Genomic DNA, 17,540 nt, shown 5'->3' with positions numbered 1-17,540 from the left:
AATAATTTTTCATATGGAGAAGCATTTTGTAGGGATGATGAGGGCATTTTATTTATCAAGTAAGTTGATGTTAGAACGGCTTCGGCCCAAAAGTTCTTTGAAACATCTTTAGAGATAAGTAGGGTTCTAGTGATCTCCATAATATGTCTATGTTTTCTTTCTGCTAACCCATTTTGTTGAGGAGTTCTTTGACATAATTTTTGTGACAAATCCCATTTTGTTTTAAATAATTTTGAAATTAATTGGATAGATATTCAACATCCGAGTTGGATCTAAGGATGTAAATATTGCTTTGAAATTGATTTTTAATAATCATATGGATTTCTTTAAAATAAGAAAATGCATCGGATTTGAGATTAAGGAAGTAAATGCATGCATATCTAGTAAAATCATCAATAAATGTAACATAATATGAATATCCTCCTTTTGATATGACCGGGGAAGGGCCCCACACATCGGAATGTACTAATTCAAAAGGTCTTTGTGAGACAAATATTCTATTGGGAAATAAAATAGCTTTCATTTTTTTAAAAAAATGCAATCCTTGCAAATCAAATTTTTTTCATTACAAAAATTTTTCCCAGAAAGGAAAAGATATATCTTTGAATAGCCTGGATGTCCAAGTCTCTTATGCTGAGTTTTAATATCTTTATTTTAGACATGGTTACAAATTTTATTTAAGGGAGATTTAAAAAATTTGTGAAGTAGAGATCTCCTCTCCTATGGCCTTGCCCAATCCACCTCCCGGACCGGAGATCCTGCACGAAGCAACCCTTAGATGAGAAGGAGATTTCACACCCATGATCCGATATTTGAGAAACCGATAAAACATTTAAATTTAGTTTTGAAACTCTAATTTTTTTAACACTAAAGTTTTGAAAATCTAAGGTTCAAATATTTTTAATTTGCAAGGATGTTCCATCAGCAGTAGAAACAGGAAGTTTTGAATTAGTACATACATTAGATAGTTTATTTTCATGTGGAGTCATATGAAAAGAAACTCCTGGATCAAGGATCCAAGAGCGCATACCTGGAGGAGAGGATGATGCTATCGCGGCCCTCGAAGTTGATAGAGATTTAAGTAGTTGTTGGAGCGCCTCACATAGTTGAGTAAGTGAAAAAGTATCTCCTCATTTTTAATGGATTCCTCTCTCTTTGGTGGTCTCTTCAATGGAAGCTAATTTGTTTTGGGAGGTGTGATTGAGTTTGAAACAATTAGGCCTTATGTGTCTCGATTCATGGCAATGGTGACAAATAGCTTTCCTATACTCACCATCATAGTTATTTTGCCTCCCAAAGTGTAGAAGCTTGTATGTTTTTACATGGTTGCCGGGTTTAGAAATGACCAAAACTTCATCTCCCCCTTTAACCACCAGGACGAATTTTTTCTTAGCATATTTTGACAACCGCATCTTCCAAAGGAAGAGGTTTAGAGAAGAGAAGATCTAATTTGTTCAAATTCGTGCCTAAGCCCATGTAAAAATTGAAAAAAGTATTCATTTTTCATTTGTTCTCTTCTTAGCTCCACGTCTTCACTAGCAACCCACTTGGGTTAAGTAGAGATAATTCATTTCATAATGGACCAAGGGTGCTAAAATAATCACGAACACTCATCTTACCTTGTTTGATGGTTTTATCTTTTCTTGCAAGAAAAATTCTCTTGCACAATCTTTTTGGGTATACATACCTTTCAAAAAGAACCAAGCCTTATGGGCTTTACGAAATTTGGCAATGTTGACACATAGCTTGTGCTCAACATTGTTCCTAAACCATGTAAGAATCTTAGCATGATTATTTTCCCAATCATCTACCTTAGTTTTATGGTCTTGAATGACTTTCATATGTGCATCACCTTCTAAGGCTTTTTCTTGATCTCCTTTTCTTTTGGGTGAGCTTGAGTTGCAGCTCCGTTGTGGTGTCTATTACAAATCCCCAAATTTTTTTTTCTTTTGAGATTGATTTTCATAGCGGATGCCCACCCAATGTAATTTATGCCATTTAGCTTGAAGGAGAGATCATTGTTTTGTTCATACTCCATTTTTGAAGAAAAGGAAAGAGTGAAGAGTAGAAAGAGAAAATAGTGTGCAAGAGCACAATTGAGGAAGCTTTTCCTCAATTTGAATCACCACAAACACATGATCACTTTGCAAGAAGTTTTTCCTCAATAACTAGATGGCTCTGATGATACTATGTAATGAAATAGCGGAAGATGCAAAGATAATGCCACTAAGCGCTTACAAGATCACAAGCACAAGTCCAAGTAGGACAACACAATAGCCAACAAAGGGCAACAAAGAAGATAAAAGAATATATCTTTATTGAGGAAATGCTTAAGCTAAAAAGCATAAAAGAATAAGGGGGAAACACCCCTATTTATATACAACAAAAGAAGGGGAGTGAGAGCCATTGGGGGCTCCCACATAGAGATGTTGGGTTGTGACCGTTGGGGAGCCCCCCCCCCCCCCCCCCCCCCCCCTCCCCCGTCTTTATGGTCAAAAGACCATAGAGCCCATAAGGCTATTACAAATTACAAAAAATAATAAAAAGAGAATTAACTGTTTTCTAAAACAGTTAATTATTACATATGTGAATTGACAAAAATGCCCCTACTGGGCAATAGCTATTACAGAGCTATATATATATATATATTTTAACATATGGATGCTTTTATACTTATGAAATTCAAGATGCATTATGTTCTTTTTCTATTTGAAAATAATATTTTGTTTTCTCTATCTGGTTTGGAATTCTTTTATGCCAGTTTATGTTGTCTTGATTAATAGATTAGTAAGATTCTCTTCTGCCTATACAGAATCTTGTTGCTACAAAACTAGGGGTACAGAAGATATCTGGAATTACAGTGGTTGGTTCTAGAGAGAAGAAAACCTATGACTCGCTCACAGCTATAGAGGTTTGTCCCTTCTTTTGCTGTTAGGAAATGATTTCTGAAAACCATATTGTAATTATTCTATAATATATATGCTAGTATTGATTGATATCTTTGAAATATATTGAAAGATGGGCATACTGTCGGTATTACTTTTTGAATTATGAATTATTTAAAGTTGGTTGAATCTGGTAGCTGGATTGGTTTAGTCCTACTGTCTTTACCATTGATTCTTTGGTTTGAATGCACTTTGGTTATCCCACAACTAAGCTATCAAAGAGAACTTGGAATGCTTGTTAAGAGTTATGGGTATCTGGAGTAGGACTATGCATAGTCACCTCTGTATCTTTCAAGGTAACATCTCGCCGAGTTTTTTTCTCGAAGAGATTTTCAATAAGTGGTTTTTCTCGAAAGATTCTGGGGAAAATCTTGGGTCTTAAAATTTAGATATAAACAATAGTAAAAAAGATTAGAAAATGGTAGGTTTTGTATCATTTTTCTTGCAAAAATATAAGGAAATAAATTTTGAAAAGTTTTTAAAACACAAAAGAAACAAAAAAAATACAAAAACTGGGCTTAAAATATGTAAAGAATTTTTTTCAAAAATGTCACAAAGATATCGTGATAATATTGTAATATTTGCCGATAGTATTGGCTTACCTTAAATTGATGTTAATATTGCAATATTTTCAAAATATCGGTGATATCGAATTAAGATGTATTTATAAAGTCTGCATGGATCCTAACCATGATTTTTCTTTGGCCCTTGTTTGGCAATTAACATTGTTCTTCCATTCTGCAGATATTTGTTGGTTCTGACTGAAACCAATCAGGAGACAGCCAATCAAATGGAATAGAGTAATGTGGATGTCATTGTTTTTTCGTTTATTCTTTTTAGTTTACTTAGCATTTGAGAAATTTTCCCAATCATTCCTTTATCTAGTAGACAAGAAAATTTGCAACTATCCCACATTCCCTTTAGGTGAAAAATATATGCATATTCATTATTGATCAAAAACAGTCCCTGTAAAAAGTTAAATCAATAATTGCCCAGGGACAAAAATGTGTTACCATAAACAAGTGGTTTAGTCTGAGTTCTAACTTGTTCCCTATCATTTCATTTTTGAAGTTTAGCGTTATCTCACTTTTTTGTTCCATGATTAAACATAGCCACTTGTGCTATATACCTGCAGTTCCGAAGGCATTGTTCATTTGTGCTCTATAACTCTAAGCTGCAGGCACAGATTCAAAACTCACACAATCAGGTTAGAGTCATCAGCCTGATTAGAGGATAATATTAGAAATACAACTATGCGGAGAAAAAAAAGATAGGAAAAAAGGCATGCAATAGTGGCAGGAACACAACACGACAATAATGATAATAAGAGGAAGGAGAAATGAAGGTGGGGGAGAGGGGGGATCGGGTTGAAGGTGGCAGCTACATGGTGTGTTATCTTAGCCAAGGGATTTTGGGTGCTGATCCTACCAAGGGCTGTTCCCTTGCTTTTTCTTTTTATGTTTTCCTTTTTAAGGATGAAAATTGCCTAGGCATTGAGGCCCTTGCCAATAACAGGTTCTTGCTCTCTGTGGGAACCTAGTCTGGAGGGTTGTGCTTCCAGTGCATAGTATCCCCAGCCCCCAAAAGAAATGGAAAACATTGCGAGCCACAGCTTGAGGAAATCTGAATTTAAAATTGACGAGTCTGGAAGACTTGGGTTACGTTTGGTTTGCTGGGCCCCATATGACTTCAAATCAAATTTGATTTGGAGTCATATGATTCACAATCACATGAGGTCTTATGTGATTCTGAATCTCACATAAATGAGAATAAGTATGTTTCTCATAGTTCACTTGCTTGTGCAAATGTGATTCACTTCCTCATTTGTATGAGAATTTGAATCTCATGAGAGGTTACCAAACATGCCCTTAGTGGGATCGAATGTGACGGATGAATGGTGAGGTCACACTTTTGTAACCGAAGGATCTCAGGTTTGAATCCCCATGGGGTTTATCCTCCCAGAGCTGGGAAACCTGTTGACCCGCTTTTTGCTTGGCTCATGTCCATCTCATGAAAAGCTTGTTCAAGCTCTTAAAATAGGCTTGACAAGCCGAACAATAACAATAGTTGTTTGATGCAGCTCAGCTTGGCTCAGCTTGTGTAAGTATAATAATTTTTAGGTATATACTAAATCATATAATATAGTGTATAATAAATTATTGAAGTATTTGGTTTGCAAGCAATAGGTTTAAGATTAGAGATAAAATCTTATTGCTTCGGGCTTCGCAAAATGTACTTTTTTGTAACCCTATTACTTGCAGCTCTGAAACAATATAATTTTTCTAGAAACAAGCCAGCTTGGGCACAGCCTATTTAGCTCGAGCACATTATGAGCTTGAACTCGGCTTGGCTTGCCACAAGAATGAGCCAAACTTGCTCTATCTCCCAGCTTGTTTGTCAAATGAAGATTCTATAAGATGCAGTGAATCTTCTTGAAGATATCAATCCTCCTTCCGCGTCCTTCAAGATTTGCTTGAATTGGTGCTGGCCGCTTTTGCAGCTGATTCGGGTGGTATTCCCTGATGAACCTCAATCAAATGTAGCAAAAGATATATCCTTCTGAAACATATTGCCCTCTAATCTGCATGAAGTTGCCTTCCTCATCAATAAAGCACAAGGTATCATCTCATCGTGCCATCACTTCTTTTACATGAACCAAAGCTGATAAGAATTCTGCCGGAGGGATTTATTACGGCAATTTTCCTCAATGGACATGCCTCCATCCAATTCTTGGTAACTTGTACGGTATCTGACGAATGCAATCCTGATCTCTTACCATCGATGTTTTTCATGCAAAATCACATTTCGGCTCTACCATAGTTTCCAGATATGAAAGAGCAACCACTGTTTAAACCAAGGTACGAGTGCTTCACAGAAAACCACCAAATAGATTCTGGGAACAAACAAGTATAAGGTGGCCTTATGTCGACGCCATGTATCTGCAATCTCCTTCCATACCATGTGAGCAACCTGGCACTTGTAAAACAGAGAGTCCTGAGTTTCTTCATCCTTAGCATCTGTTAGGGAGCACGGCCAAGTGTTCAAAGTTTTTCTTGCGTTAAGTAGCCAAGTAAATGGGAGGGTGTTGTGTGTTCTCTCCTAAAGACGGTTGTTAGCCACAATGCATGTTCGAGGGTCCCAATGAGTGTCACGTATATAAGCTCGTGGAGCTCGTATTCCCGTGTCTATTGGCATCACTTAGCATCGGAGTCTGGTGCGGTTGCAAAGACTTAAGTACCTTTTCTTGCTATTCTTGTCATGAAACGACGGTTCGAGAAAATGACAAAAATGTCCTCCATTCAAAAAAAAGAGAAATGATGATTCGAGAAAAGGACAAAAATGTCCTTCATCCAGAAAGTGGAGGATGATGTTAACTCTTCTAAGTCCAAACGTTTTATTTTCGCCCTAAGCAGTAAACTTTTGCATCATTTGTTGTAACAGGAGCTTCCCTTGACAACGCAAACTTTATCGTCGTTTACTGCCACCGAAATAGCAACCTTTGCGGTCGTCTTGAGTTCAGGTTTTCGCCTTGGTTTTTAGGTTGTGTTACAACACATTGCCGCCTTGTCCTTCCTGCCTTGTGTTATAAAACATTCTCGAGTTCGAGATCAACTGGTTCGATCATTGGTGGGCATTTGTCGACCATCTCTTTTACAGTCTTCTCTTCTTTTTCGTTGTTGATAGGCATTATGGAAGAAAGCAATGACATACAAACATTCCAACAAGTGCCATTAAGGCGTCGTGAGTACCTTTTCATGTCATCATGCTATCGTTGAAGAACGTATGTCGTCGTGAGTGTCATTAAAGTGTTGTTTTGTTATTGCAGGTGAATCTTGTCCTTTCGATGGTTGAAAACTTAACGATATTTATAAGACGCTGGGACCTATTGACAAGAATGCTTGTTTACAGATGCAAGGAAGGGCCTCTACCCCATCCGGTATCCTTCACTTACTCAGTATATGCAATGTATCGCAAATCGTGGTTGTAGTAACATACTACCTATTTGTGAGATATTTTGTTTGTTAATATTGATTTGCCAGCTATTATGTTGAATTTCTGTATCGATTTGTAAGATATTATGTGTTTTGTATTGTCAATTTGTAAGCTATTATGCTGAATTGTCATATCGATTTGTAATATATTATGCGATATTTATATCGATTTGTAAGATATTATATGTTTTCTAGTATCGATTTATAAGATATTTGTAGAAAGACTTTTAAAATGTGTGCGTGCATAATTGTTACGTGCTTGCAGTGGCGATTTTCGTATTCAAATCGCTGCTCATTTAGCGATTTATATTGAAATCACTTCATAGCATCGTAGATATAATTAAATCGCTATCGTCAACACACATATATGGCAAATTGTTTCTTTTATTGGCATGATAAGTAACAACTTGATGCATAGTATAAGCAAATAACAAATCGTTGTTGCTTTTATACTGTGATTCATTCAATCGTTTCTTTGACTTGCTTAACCTTATTGGTATCCATTGTTATATGTATCTTGAATAAATCGTAGTAAACATATGCGCTTGCTAACGCAAATTGATATCTTGCTTATAACAGTGGTGAGCTTATCATCTGGTTGTAATGAAGATAATTTATCTTAATCATTTGAAAGATATAGAGAAGTGAACTTTTGCACTAATGACGCACCTGAAGAAGTGAACATGTGCACTAATGATGCACATGATAATAAGGGTGCAAGCATTAGATTCATTGTTGGCTTGAATGTTCTAGCAGAAGAAATGCAATTCGATAAAGAGGTAGACGATCATGTCAGTACACTTGATAAAGGTGCAGGCATTGAGAATGTACATGATAGTACACCTGACTTTGTTTCTGTAGAAGGAATGCAGTTTAATAATGAGGATGTTGTATATAAATGTTACAATGATTATGCCTTAAAATTTGGCTTCAGTGTTAGAAGGTATTCTTGGTCAAAAAATGCACATGGTGTCGTGGTGAGAAAGACATGTTTGTTCTAAGGAAGGTTGGAAGAAGTCAAGTGGAAATCCAACACGAAGCATGCCAGAATCAAGATGTGGATGTCCAGCGAGAATGGTGTTAAGAAGACTTCTGAATGAGAAATATGTAGTTCGTACTTTAATCAGTGATCATAACCATGATTTATCTACTTCATTTATGACTCCTATGTTAATGTCACATCGTAAAGTAACTGAAGCGCATGTTGCAATTGTTGAAATAGCTGATAGCGCCGACATTGCATCAAGGAAGACACAATTTGTTCGTGCACATAGATGGTGGTCGCGAGAATGTGTCATTCACACCTATGGATCTAAGAAATCACTTGAGAAGAAAGAGGATAAATAACATGAAGAATGAAGAAATATGTTCTTTGGTTGATTACTTAAAGAAGAAATCAAGCATTGACCCTGATTTCTTTAGTGCAATGCAACTGGATGAAGATGGATATGTTGTGAATATGTTTTGGGCAGATTCAAAGTCAAGAGTAGATTATGAATGCTTTAATAATGTGCTTGTTTTTTATACGACAGTGAAGATTAATACTGAACAGTGGCCATTTGCGCAGTTTGTTGGAGTGAACCATCACTCACAGAGTTGTATATTAGGCGGCGCTTTTTTGTATGACCAGATCAAGGAAAGCTTTGAGTGGTTGTTTAGAGTATTTACACAGGCAATGAATGTGAAGCAACCTGAAGCTGTACTTACAAATGGTGATCACGCAATTGCAGCTACAGTGTCTCATGTGTGGTCAGATGCACATCATCGCCTATGTTTGTGGCATATCTTTCAAAATGCAGCCAAGAATATAGGACACATTTAATCAGAAGACAAGGTTTGACAAAAGTTTGCAAGGTGTGTACTTGAGAGCGTAGACGAGGTCACCTTTATGTCTGATTGAGAGGAAATGATTCAGATGTACGGCCTTGAAGAGTGTTTGTGGTTACAAAATTTATATGCAGAAAAAGAGAAGTGGGCATTGGCATATGAAAGACAATACTTTTGTGCAGGTATGAGAAGCACACAAAGAGCTGAATATATGCATGACACGCTGAAGAAAACCCTGTATTCATGTTTAACAATGTTTTGCTTCATGGTACAATATGAATTATTTGTAGACGGTCTTAGACAGAATGAGCTTGAACAAGATGTGAAATACTTCAATACACGCTCTGTAACTTTGGGCATGAAAATATTGATGCGACCTGCAAATCTGTATACACTAACTGTATTTGAATAGATTAAGGAGGTTATACAGGGCATGAATTATAACATAGAAGGACGCGTGCAAATCGAGAATATGCACAAATATCATATTTTATGAGAGGGTGAAGAGCATCAGAAAAGGCAAGAAGCACATGTCACGTACAATATTGACAACGGAACGGTTGAATGTACGTGTAAAAAGTATGAATTCAAAGGTATTTTATGTCGTCATGCATTAAAGGCACTTAATCAAGAGAAGATACAAGAAATACCCGAGTCATATTTAATGTAAAGATGGACGAGACAAGCAAAGATTGAACTGTTAGATACAAATAATGTCAGTCAATCTGGTGTTGAGGAGAAGTGTCAGATATCCTCTCGTTACCAACAACTGTGTAGGTCATTTATGCATGTTGCAGATTTGGCATCAAAAAGTGAAGAAGTTTGTGTATGCATGAGAAAAGAGTCAAAGGGAGTTACTTGAAAATGTGCAGTTAATTTACCATCAGTCTGTTGCAGCTCATGAAGACCAGTTCAAGAAAATGGTAGCGAACAACGGAGGTGAAAATCATGATTTCCTTGACACTCATGAAAAGTTGCGTCGAAGCGTAAATATCATCTTCAACAAGTCAGAAGTGAACATTGTAGGTTATGATGAAAAAATTCACCAAGCGAAGAGTATCAAAAGAAAACATGCCTCTGATCGCAGTCGTCGGAGGATAAAGGGTGCTCTAGAATTGGTTTGCAAGAAAAGATCTAAAAAACAATCAACCTCTAAGCAAAAGCAACCAAACCCTTCGCATGAATAGGTATGTAAGATATTATATTGCTTCACATGTAGATTGCATTACGTGAAGCTTATCAATATCTAACTTGTGTAATTTTCAACATACAGCAATACCCTACAGACGTAATTTCCAACGTTGTAACCTTCAATCCTCCCGACCAGTTTTTTCGGAATGATAGCTTCAGTTTTACAAGTTTTTTGGTATGTAATCAATGTTGGGAGGATGTTTGCATTTCTTGTGAAACTTAATGTAGTGTCTTATATTGTTTTGTTTCATGTCAGGCTCAGATCAATTCGAAATCGAGCTATGAAACACAGGAATCACGTGTGAATTTTGTTTAAGTCTTACCATAAATTTGTTTGTCATGCCTCTTTGCATGGCCCAATTCTCACATTGTTGGATTTGTTAACAGTTTAACAAAACAGAAGGTGAACATGCTTATGTACTGAATGGTCTTATTAAGAAAGAGTTTTTGGATGAAGCCAATCATAAGCCACAAAAATAGAATTGTTAATATTTTTGTGGATCACCGTTCATGAAAATGGCTTCATCCAAAAAGCTATGGAACAGAGGAATCATGTGTGAACTCTGTTTAATAATGTATCTTTCACATGTATAAATCCTTGTAATATATATCATTCACATGTATAAATCGTAGTCAGTGAAAATCATGAAAATTGGGTATGAAAATTGAGTATTGAATGTGAACTCAGTGCTTATACTGTAGAAAAAAACATTGAACCCTAGGTAGAGAGAGAGAGAGAAAAGAGAAAGAGAGAGGGAGAGACGGCTGCACAGATAAAACATGTTAACTTGTGTTATTAGGGCTTCTCTCTATGTTAAATAGAGAGAGGCTAAAAAGAATAATTACATCTAAGCCCATTATGAAAACAAAATTTCAAATAGCCTCTAATATAAAAAGACTTAACTTAAAACCACCTATTCCCAACACTCTCTCTCAAGCTGGAGCATAGATATCAATCATGCTCAGCTTGTCACAACATTTTGAGAAATTTGGTCTAGCAAGAGGTTTTGTAAACATATCTGCAACTTGGTCTTCAAACTTTAGATATTTGGTAGTGATATAACCAGCTTGAACCATATCTCTTACATAGTGGCAATCAACCTCAATGTGCTTTGTTCTCTCATGAAATACAGGATTGTTTGCTATATATATTGTCGCTTTGTTATCGCACATCATGGTCATGGGAGAGGAAACCTTCACCTGAAGATCATTAAGAACAGTACGAACCCACATCAATTTAGCAGCTGTTTGAGCCATAGCCTGATATTCTGATTCTGCACTCGACCTAGAAGCCACATTTTGTTTCTTACTTCTCCAAGAAATCAAATTGTCTCCCAGAAACACACAGAATCCTATGGTAGATTTTCTATCCACTACAGATCCTGCATAGTCAGCATCAGAATAGGCCACTATCTCCAGAGTTCCACCTTTCCTGAACAATAACCCCTTTCCAGGAGAAGATTTTAGATATCTGAGAATCATAATAGTTGCATTCCAGTGTACCTCAGTTGGTTTGTCCATAAACTGGCTAACTTTGCTTACTGCTAAAGCAATATCTGGCCTGATCACAATTACATACAGTAGCTTCCCTACTAGGGAGCGATAGCTCTTGCTATCAACCGGTTTTGACCCTTCTTCAAACAACTGAACTTTATGGTCCATGGGAATATTTGCTGGTTTAGCTCCCAACATTCTCGTTTCCTTTAATAAGTCAAGAACATACTTCTGTTGAGACAAAACCATCCCTTCACGGCTCCTGGCAACTTCTATACCCAGAAAATACCTGAGTGAACCAAGGTCTTTTGTAACAAAGTGTTTTTGAAGATAAGCCTTTGTGGCTTCAATAGCTTTCACATCATCTCCTGTAAGAATGATGTCATCCACATATACCACCATAACAACTATGCCAGAGCTAGTTTTCTTTATAAATAGTGTATGATCTGTTGCTGACCTATTAAAGTCAAAGCATGACATCACTTCAAACAACTTTTGAAACCATGCGTGAGGACTCTATTTCAAGCCATAAATCACCTTTCTCAATTTACACACCTTTTGACACTCCCCCTCAACTTCGAAACCAGGAGGTTGATGCATTTAAACGGTGTCAGATAGATCCCTATATAGAAAGGCATTTTTCAAATCTAACTGGCACAAGCTCCAACCATGTTGAACAGTTACTGAGAGAACAAGACAAATGGTACCCATCCGTGCAACAGGAGAAAAGGTTTCAAAGAAATCAATACCATATGTCTAAGTATACCCTTTCGCTACTAATTTGGCCTTGTACCTTTCATTAGAAACAGCAGATTTGTACTTTATTGTATATACCCGTTTACATCCAACAATGTCAGCATCTGCTGGGGAATCAACTAGATCCCATGTATGCTGAGATACTAAAGCATCCATTTCTTCTTGCATAGCCAGCTTCCAGCGATTATCAAGCCCTGCCTGTTGATAGTTCAGAGGAATAGTTTCAGCAGATAAGGTTGAAATAAAATACTTCATCTGATTTCCAATTCTGGCATCGGAGACAAAATGAGATATGGGATATAAGGTACATTGTCGTGTCCCCTTGCGTAGAGCAATAGGTCTCTTATCATCATCATGAAGATCACTATTGTCAGTAGAACTTACCTCAGGAGAAGAAGAAGATGAAGGCTCTTGTGGAGGTGGAGCTCTACGCACATATACCAATGGAGGATTATTAAATCTGAAAGATGATGAAGTTTGGTTCGGTAATGAGGGCACAGATTCCAAAGGAAAACGAGGTATAGGTAATGAAAAAGACTCAGCTAGATCAATCTGCAGCGGGAAACCGGTACTGGAGTAATATGGAGTGGATTCCAAGAAAGATACATCCGCAGTGACATACTCTCGGCGAGAAATAGGATCATAACATCGATATCCCTTTTGATTTTTGGGATAACCTATAAATATGCATTTTATAGCTTGAGCGGCTAATTTATCACGGTCAGGGCCAAGTTTGTGTACAAAACAAACACATTCAAATATTTTTGGTGAGAAAGAAAAGAGTGGGGCATTAGGTTTTAGGATATGTAATGGAATTTGATCACCCACAAAAGACGAAGGCATGCGGTTGATCAGATAGCAAGCAGTGGTAATCGCATCACCCCAGTATAACGCAGGAACATTGGATTGAATCATAATGGTTCTGATAACATCAAGCAGGTGCCGATGTTTTCGCTCAGCCACCCCATTTTGTAGAGATTAATAGGCACAATAAGTTTGGGGTTGGATGCCATTATCTTGGTAAAATTGTAACATACCTTTTGATTTAAACTCGAGAGCATTATCAGTGTGAACAATCTTGACAATATATTCAAACTGAGTTTTTATTTCAAGAATTAAGGATTTGATAATACTTGGAACTTCAGATCGTTCCTTTATTAAAAACACCCATGACAACTTAGAGAAATCATCAACAATAACAAGATAGTAACGACACTGAGTCCTAATAGGAATCTTACTAGGACCCCATACATCTTCATGAAGAAGTTCAAAAACTCGAAGGGAACGAACTTCGATGATGCTTTCCCAACTGACATGCTTCACACTGAAATGATGTGGTGGAAGGAATTTGAGGAAAGATCGAACGAAGCTTTGACAATGAAGGATGACCAAGACGACGATGTCACTAAACAGGACTGAATGAGTGTTCCACTGCAGTATGAACATTACCCATTGGATGATGTAGGTAGTAAACTCCATTTTCTTCATAGCCTCCACCAATCTTCTTCCTCGTCAGCAAATCAATGAAGAACGACTATTAGTTCCTTGGGAACACTATCAGTTTAATGAAGAACGACTATCAGTTCACTTGGAATACTATTAGTTCAATGAAGAACGACTATTAGTTCAATCAAGAACGACTATCAGTTCACTTGGGAACACTATCAGTTCACTTGGAACACTATCAGTTCAATGAAGAACGACTATCAGTTCAATGAAGAATGATTATCAGTTCAATGAATAACGACTATGAATTTCTTGGGAACACTATCAGTTCAATTAAGAACGAGGACCATTATAGAGGGTTGGATTACTTCTATGAATGGTTTCAGGATTATCCCTTATCTTGAATGGGAAGCTCAGGTTTATCCCTTGACCTGAAGGGGAAAAAAAAGTTTTTGAAAAGAATAAACCTTAAGCTTGAATTTGGAAAATGAAAAATTTGGGATTTGAATGAACCATCATAGTTAGCTGTATGTGGTCTGATTTTCAGATTTAACCCCTTATCCTGAATGGAGAATGAAGAAATACCTCGTTAGAAGGAGGTTCAGGTTTATCCCTTAACCTGAAAGGGAAAAAGAAAATACCTCGAAGGCTGAGGTTCAGGTTTATCCCTTAACCTGAAAGGCAAAAAGGAATTTTGATGAGAATTATTGGAAATTGATGAGAAATTGTTGACAAAAGATTTTATTTGATCCTGCCTGCATACATGGTTTTTGAAAAATGAATTTTCATAAAATAAAAAATAAATGCCCCAATATAACTCGGAAGGAAGAATAATATTTGAAGAAGGCTATTTGAGAAAAACAGGAAAACTTGAAAATGGGATATTTAGAAAAAAAAAAATGGGAGAAATTTTGACAAAAGAAGGAATCAGGTTGACAAAAAATGATTTTCCATTACCAGGGATTGGATTATCACAAAATTTGTGACAATTGTGTTGTTCCTCCGTGGGGAAGAATAAATAACTAGAATATGAAGGAAAATGCTATTTTGAAAAGGATATCTCTTGACTAAAGAGATTTTATGTGAGAAGGCAGAAAATTTGAATAGAATTGGAAGATATATTAGAAGATATGAAGAAGAAAAAGATTAAAAAAAGATGGCAAAGATTTAAAATTTGAAGAATTGCAAGCAGCATCAAAAGAATTAAAGAAATCAGAAGAAAAGAAAAATACACCTGGACTTTTGAAAAATAGAAGAAGACTTCAAAACAGATATCTAGGGTTTTAGAAAATAAATCTGAAGAAATATCGAAGGAGAAGTATATACCTAGATTTTGAGAAATATAGAAAAATCTTAAACAAGGTTTTAAAACCCGTGACTCGGAACTCGACTCGTTCTTTATTGACTCGTGACTCGGCGGGTCAACTCGGTGACTCAGACCGGGTTTTGTTAACTTTTGATTTTAAAAGAAAAACAATATATAATTTGTCTGAAACCATGTTTTTGAGTAAACATAGTCTTCAAACGTCTGTAAGAATATAAAAACAACTGCAAAGAGCTATAGAGGTTTGCTTGAATAATTGAATTTGATATCTATACAAGCACTTTGACTAATTCATGACTTGAATTAGAGGATTTGGTCACCATGAGTGCTACTACCTAAGGTTCCTAAAATGGCCAATCATATATGCTAGCTTGTTTTAAAAGTTTTAATTCCCTCTCTAACAAATCCATAAATGTAAAACAGGGATATATGTGCATATTGAAAGTTTACAGAATGCCCAATATCAACATAAATAAGCAATTTTCTCATGTATAAAACTACGCAGGAAATATATTAATGGCACAACTATAAAAAGACTACTAATATTTGAATATGTACAATGCTTGTTCACATAACAAATGGATGATGAAACCTAAATGTGACTTCCCATAGGCACAGTTGACCCGCCATATATAGTGAGAATCATTTCTTTAAAATATTTTGCTAGAATAAGTTGATAACACAAGGTGAACAATAGTTCGAACAACATGGCGATTTTATTCTATGGATTTAAATGCTTTTTTATCTTTAAATGATTTTTATTTTCTTTTTTATACAAAATCTGGGGGTAACCCTTGTTAAAATATATGTACTTATATATTTCGAAACTGTAATTTGAAACTCAAAAAACAAATTTCAAACATCTCAAAACTCGCCCGAGTCAGGCCGAGTCAAGCCCGAGTTTGCCTTGCTGGGTTGACTCGCTGGAGGGGCGAGCCGAGCCGAGTCAGCCGAGTCAACGAGTTGACTCGGCGAGTTTTAAAACACTGATCTTAAAAAGAATATCTAGGGTTTGAAAATTATTCTGAAGGAATAAAGAAAAGGAAATATATACCTAGATTTTAAGACATAGGGAAATCTTAAAAAAATATCCAGGGTTTTAAGAAAATTATGAAGAAATAAAGAAAGAGGAATATACAACCTGGATCTTGAGAAATAGAGGAAATTTTGAAATAAATATTCAGTGTTTTAAAAAGGTGAAGTAAATAAGGATTTATAAGATAATATCCACAAAAGAAACAAAACTATACAAACAATGATGCACAAAACAACATTCCCTAAGAGCTGACTCTAAATGCAATATTTAAAGAGGCTTGTAAGACTTTAATCTTAACTATAGGGTTTAGATCATCTGATTTCAATCAAGATACACCGATATACTCAAGCCGAAGCTCGAAGTACGTGGCATAGAAATATTTCTTCGGTTCTAAGGTAAGGTTTTCCCAACATCCTTGAGTGCCTACCGATATACTTCGGACTATGGCCCTTAGTATGTGGTAGGGGGGGTATTAACCCAAATAAGTGGTCCAGTTGTAAGGCTCTCTTCCGAACTATGGTTCAGTGAGACAACCCAGCAACGTGAAGACCGAGACAATATAGGTAGGGATGTTTTTGAAGATATGCTCAACATGCAAGAAATTAGATGGCTCTAATGCAGAGTTCTAAAGAAATAGATTTTTGAATATCGGAAGAAGCATACACTTGTATACATTGTTTGCATTCAATCCCTAGAATTGAGGAGAGTTGTATTTCAGACCTAAGTCTAAGTGAGCTTTAATAGATCTCCTCGATATGGTCCTACCAAACCATACTTAAATCTTATATGGCATTATGTCAGCTAGGACAGAGTCTAGGCTTCTAAGGTTTGCATGAAAATGAAGCTGACATTTGTAGAATAAATATTTAGGCAATATCAAAGCAAAGCAAAGGCATCAATTCGATTGGACGAAGACGCGTCCCATCACGGTCGCCAAAACTGTGATCATTGCAAAAATTTTCCTCTTTTCCTTTTTCCTCTTCCTTCTCTTTCCTTTCTGCCTCTTTCCCCTTTTTGAAGAGGATAAAAGAAAGAAAGAAGAGAGGAACTCTTTTGCAAGGTCTCACTTGACCTTTATTTGGAAAAGATTTTGAAAATTTAACTCGCCTCCGTTTTTTGAAATATTTGCGTGAAAATGATGGAGAGACGGGATTAGCTCGTCGATACGAGGTTCAACCGTTCCCGGCGCCTTTACCAGGGGTAATTGAACCAAGGATCAAATAAATGTCTTTTGCTTTGCTTAAATATTGTCTAAGTAATTATTTTAGAATCCTAAATGCACAAAGAATTATGCTTGTGCAATGAGGATGCAAAGATGTATGCTTTTGAGAAATGCCTTAGAAATTTTAAGACTTTTCCAAGTGATTTTGAAATAAGTTTTGAAATTAGGACTGAATTAGAAAAAATCGATTTTAAGACTCAGAGTCAATTTCAAAACTTGATTTTGAATTTCAAAGTGAATTGAATTTGAGAATCAAATTCAGAATTTAGATAAAACTTGGAGGTTTTGGAGTTTGAAATGGAAATAG

General features: G+C 36.3%; 1 protein-coding gene across 3 annotated transcripts in view; it reads left to right on the top strand.

Moving 5' to 3' along the window:
- The window catches only part of LOC149822215 (trafficking protein particle complex subunit-like protein), a 183,416-nt gene extending 179,414 nt beyond the window's left edge, over positions 1-4,002 (top strand). For all 3 annotated transcript variants that reach the window (XM_089980716.1, XM_089980714.1, XM_089980713.1), the window contains 2 exons: positions 2,813-2,911; positions 3,690-4,002. In XM_089980716.1, the coding sequence (XP_089836842.1) occupies positions 2,813-2,911; positions 3,690-3,710 (120 nt within the window). In that variant the 3' untranslated portion in view covers positions 3,711-4,002. The remainder of the gene's footprint in view (positions 1-2,812; positions 2,912-3,689) is intronic.
- The last annotated feature ends 13,538 nt before the right edge of the window (positions 4,003-17,540 follow it).

Source organism: Nuphar pumila, chromosome 11 (genome assembly GCF_984573655.1).
Source record: "Nuphar pumila chromosome 11, dmNupPumi1.hap1.1, whole genome shotgun sequence".
Classification (NCBI taxonomy): Eukaryota; Viridiplantae; Streptophyta; class Magnoliopsida; order Nymphaeales; family Nymphaeaceae; genus Nuphar; species Nuphar pumila.
The sequence above is the reverse complement of the archived record's forward strand: the minus strand, read 5'-3'. Positions and strand labels throughout refer to the sequence as shown.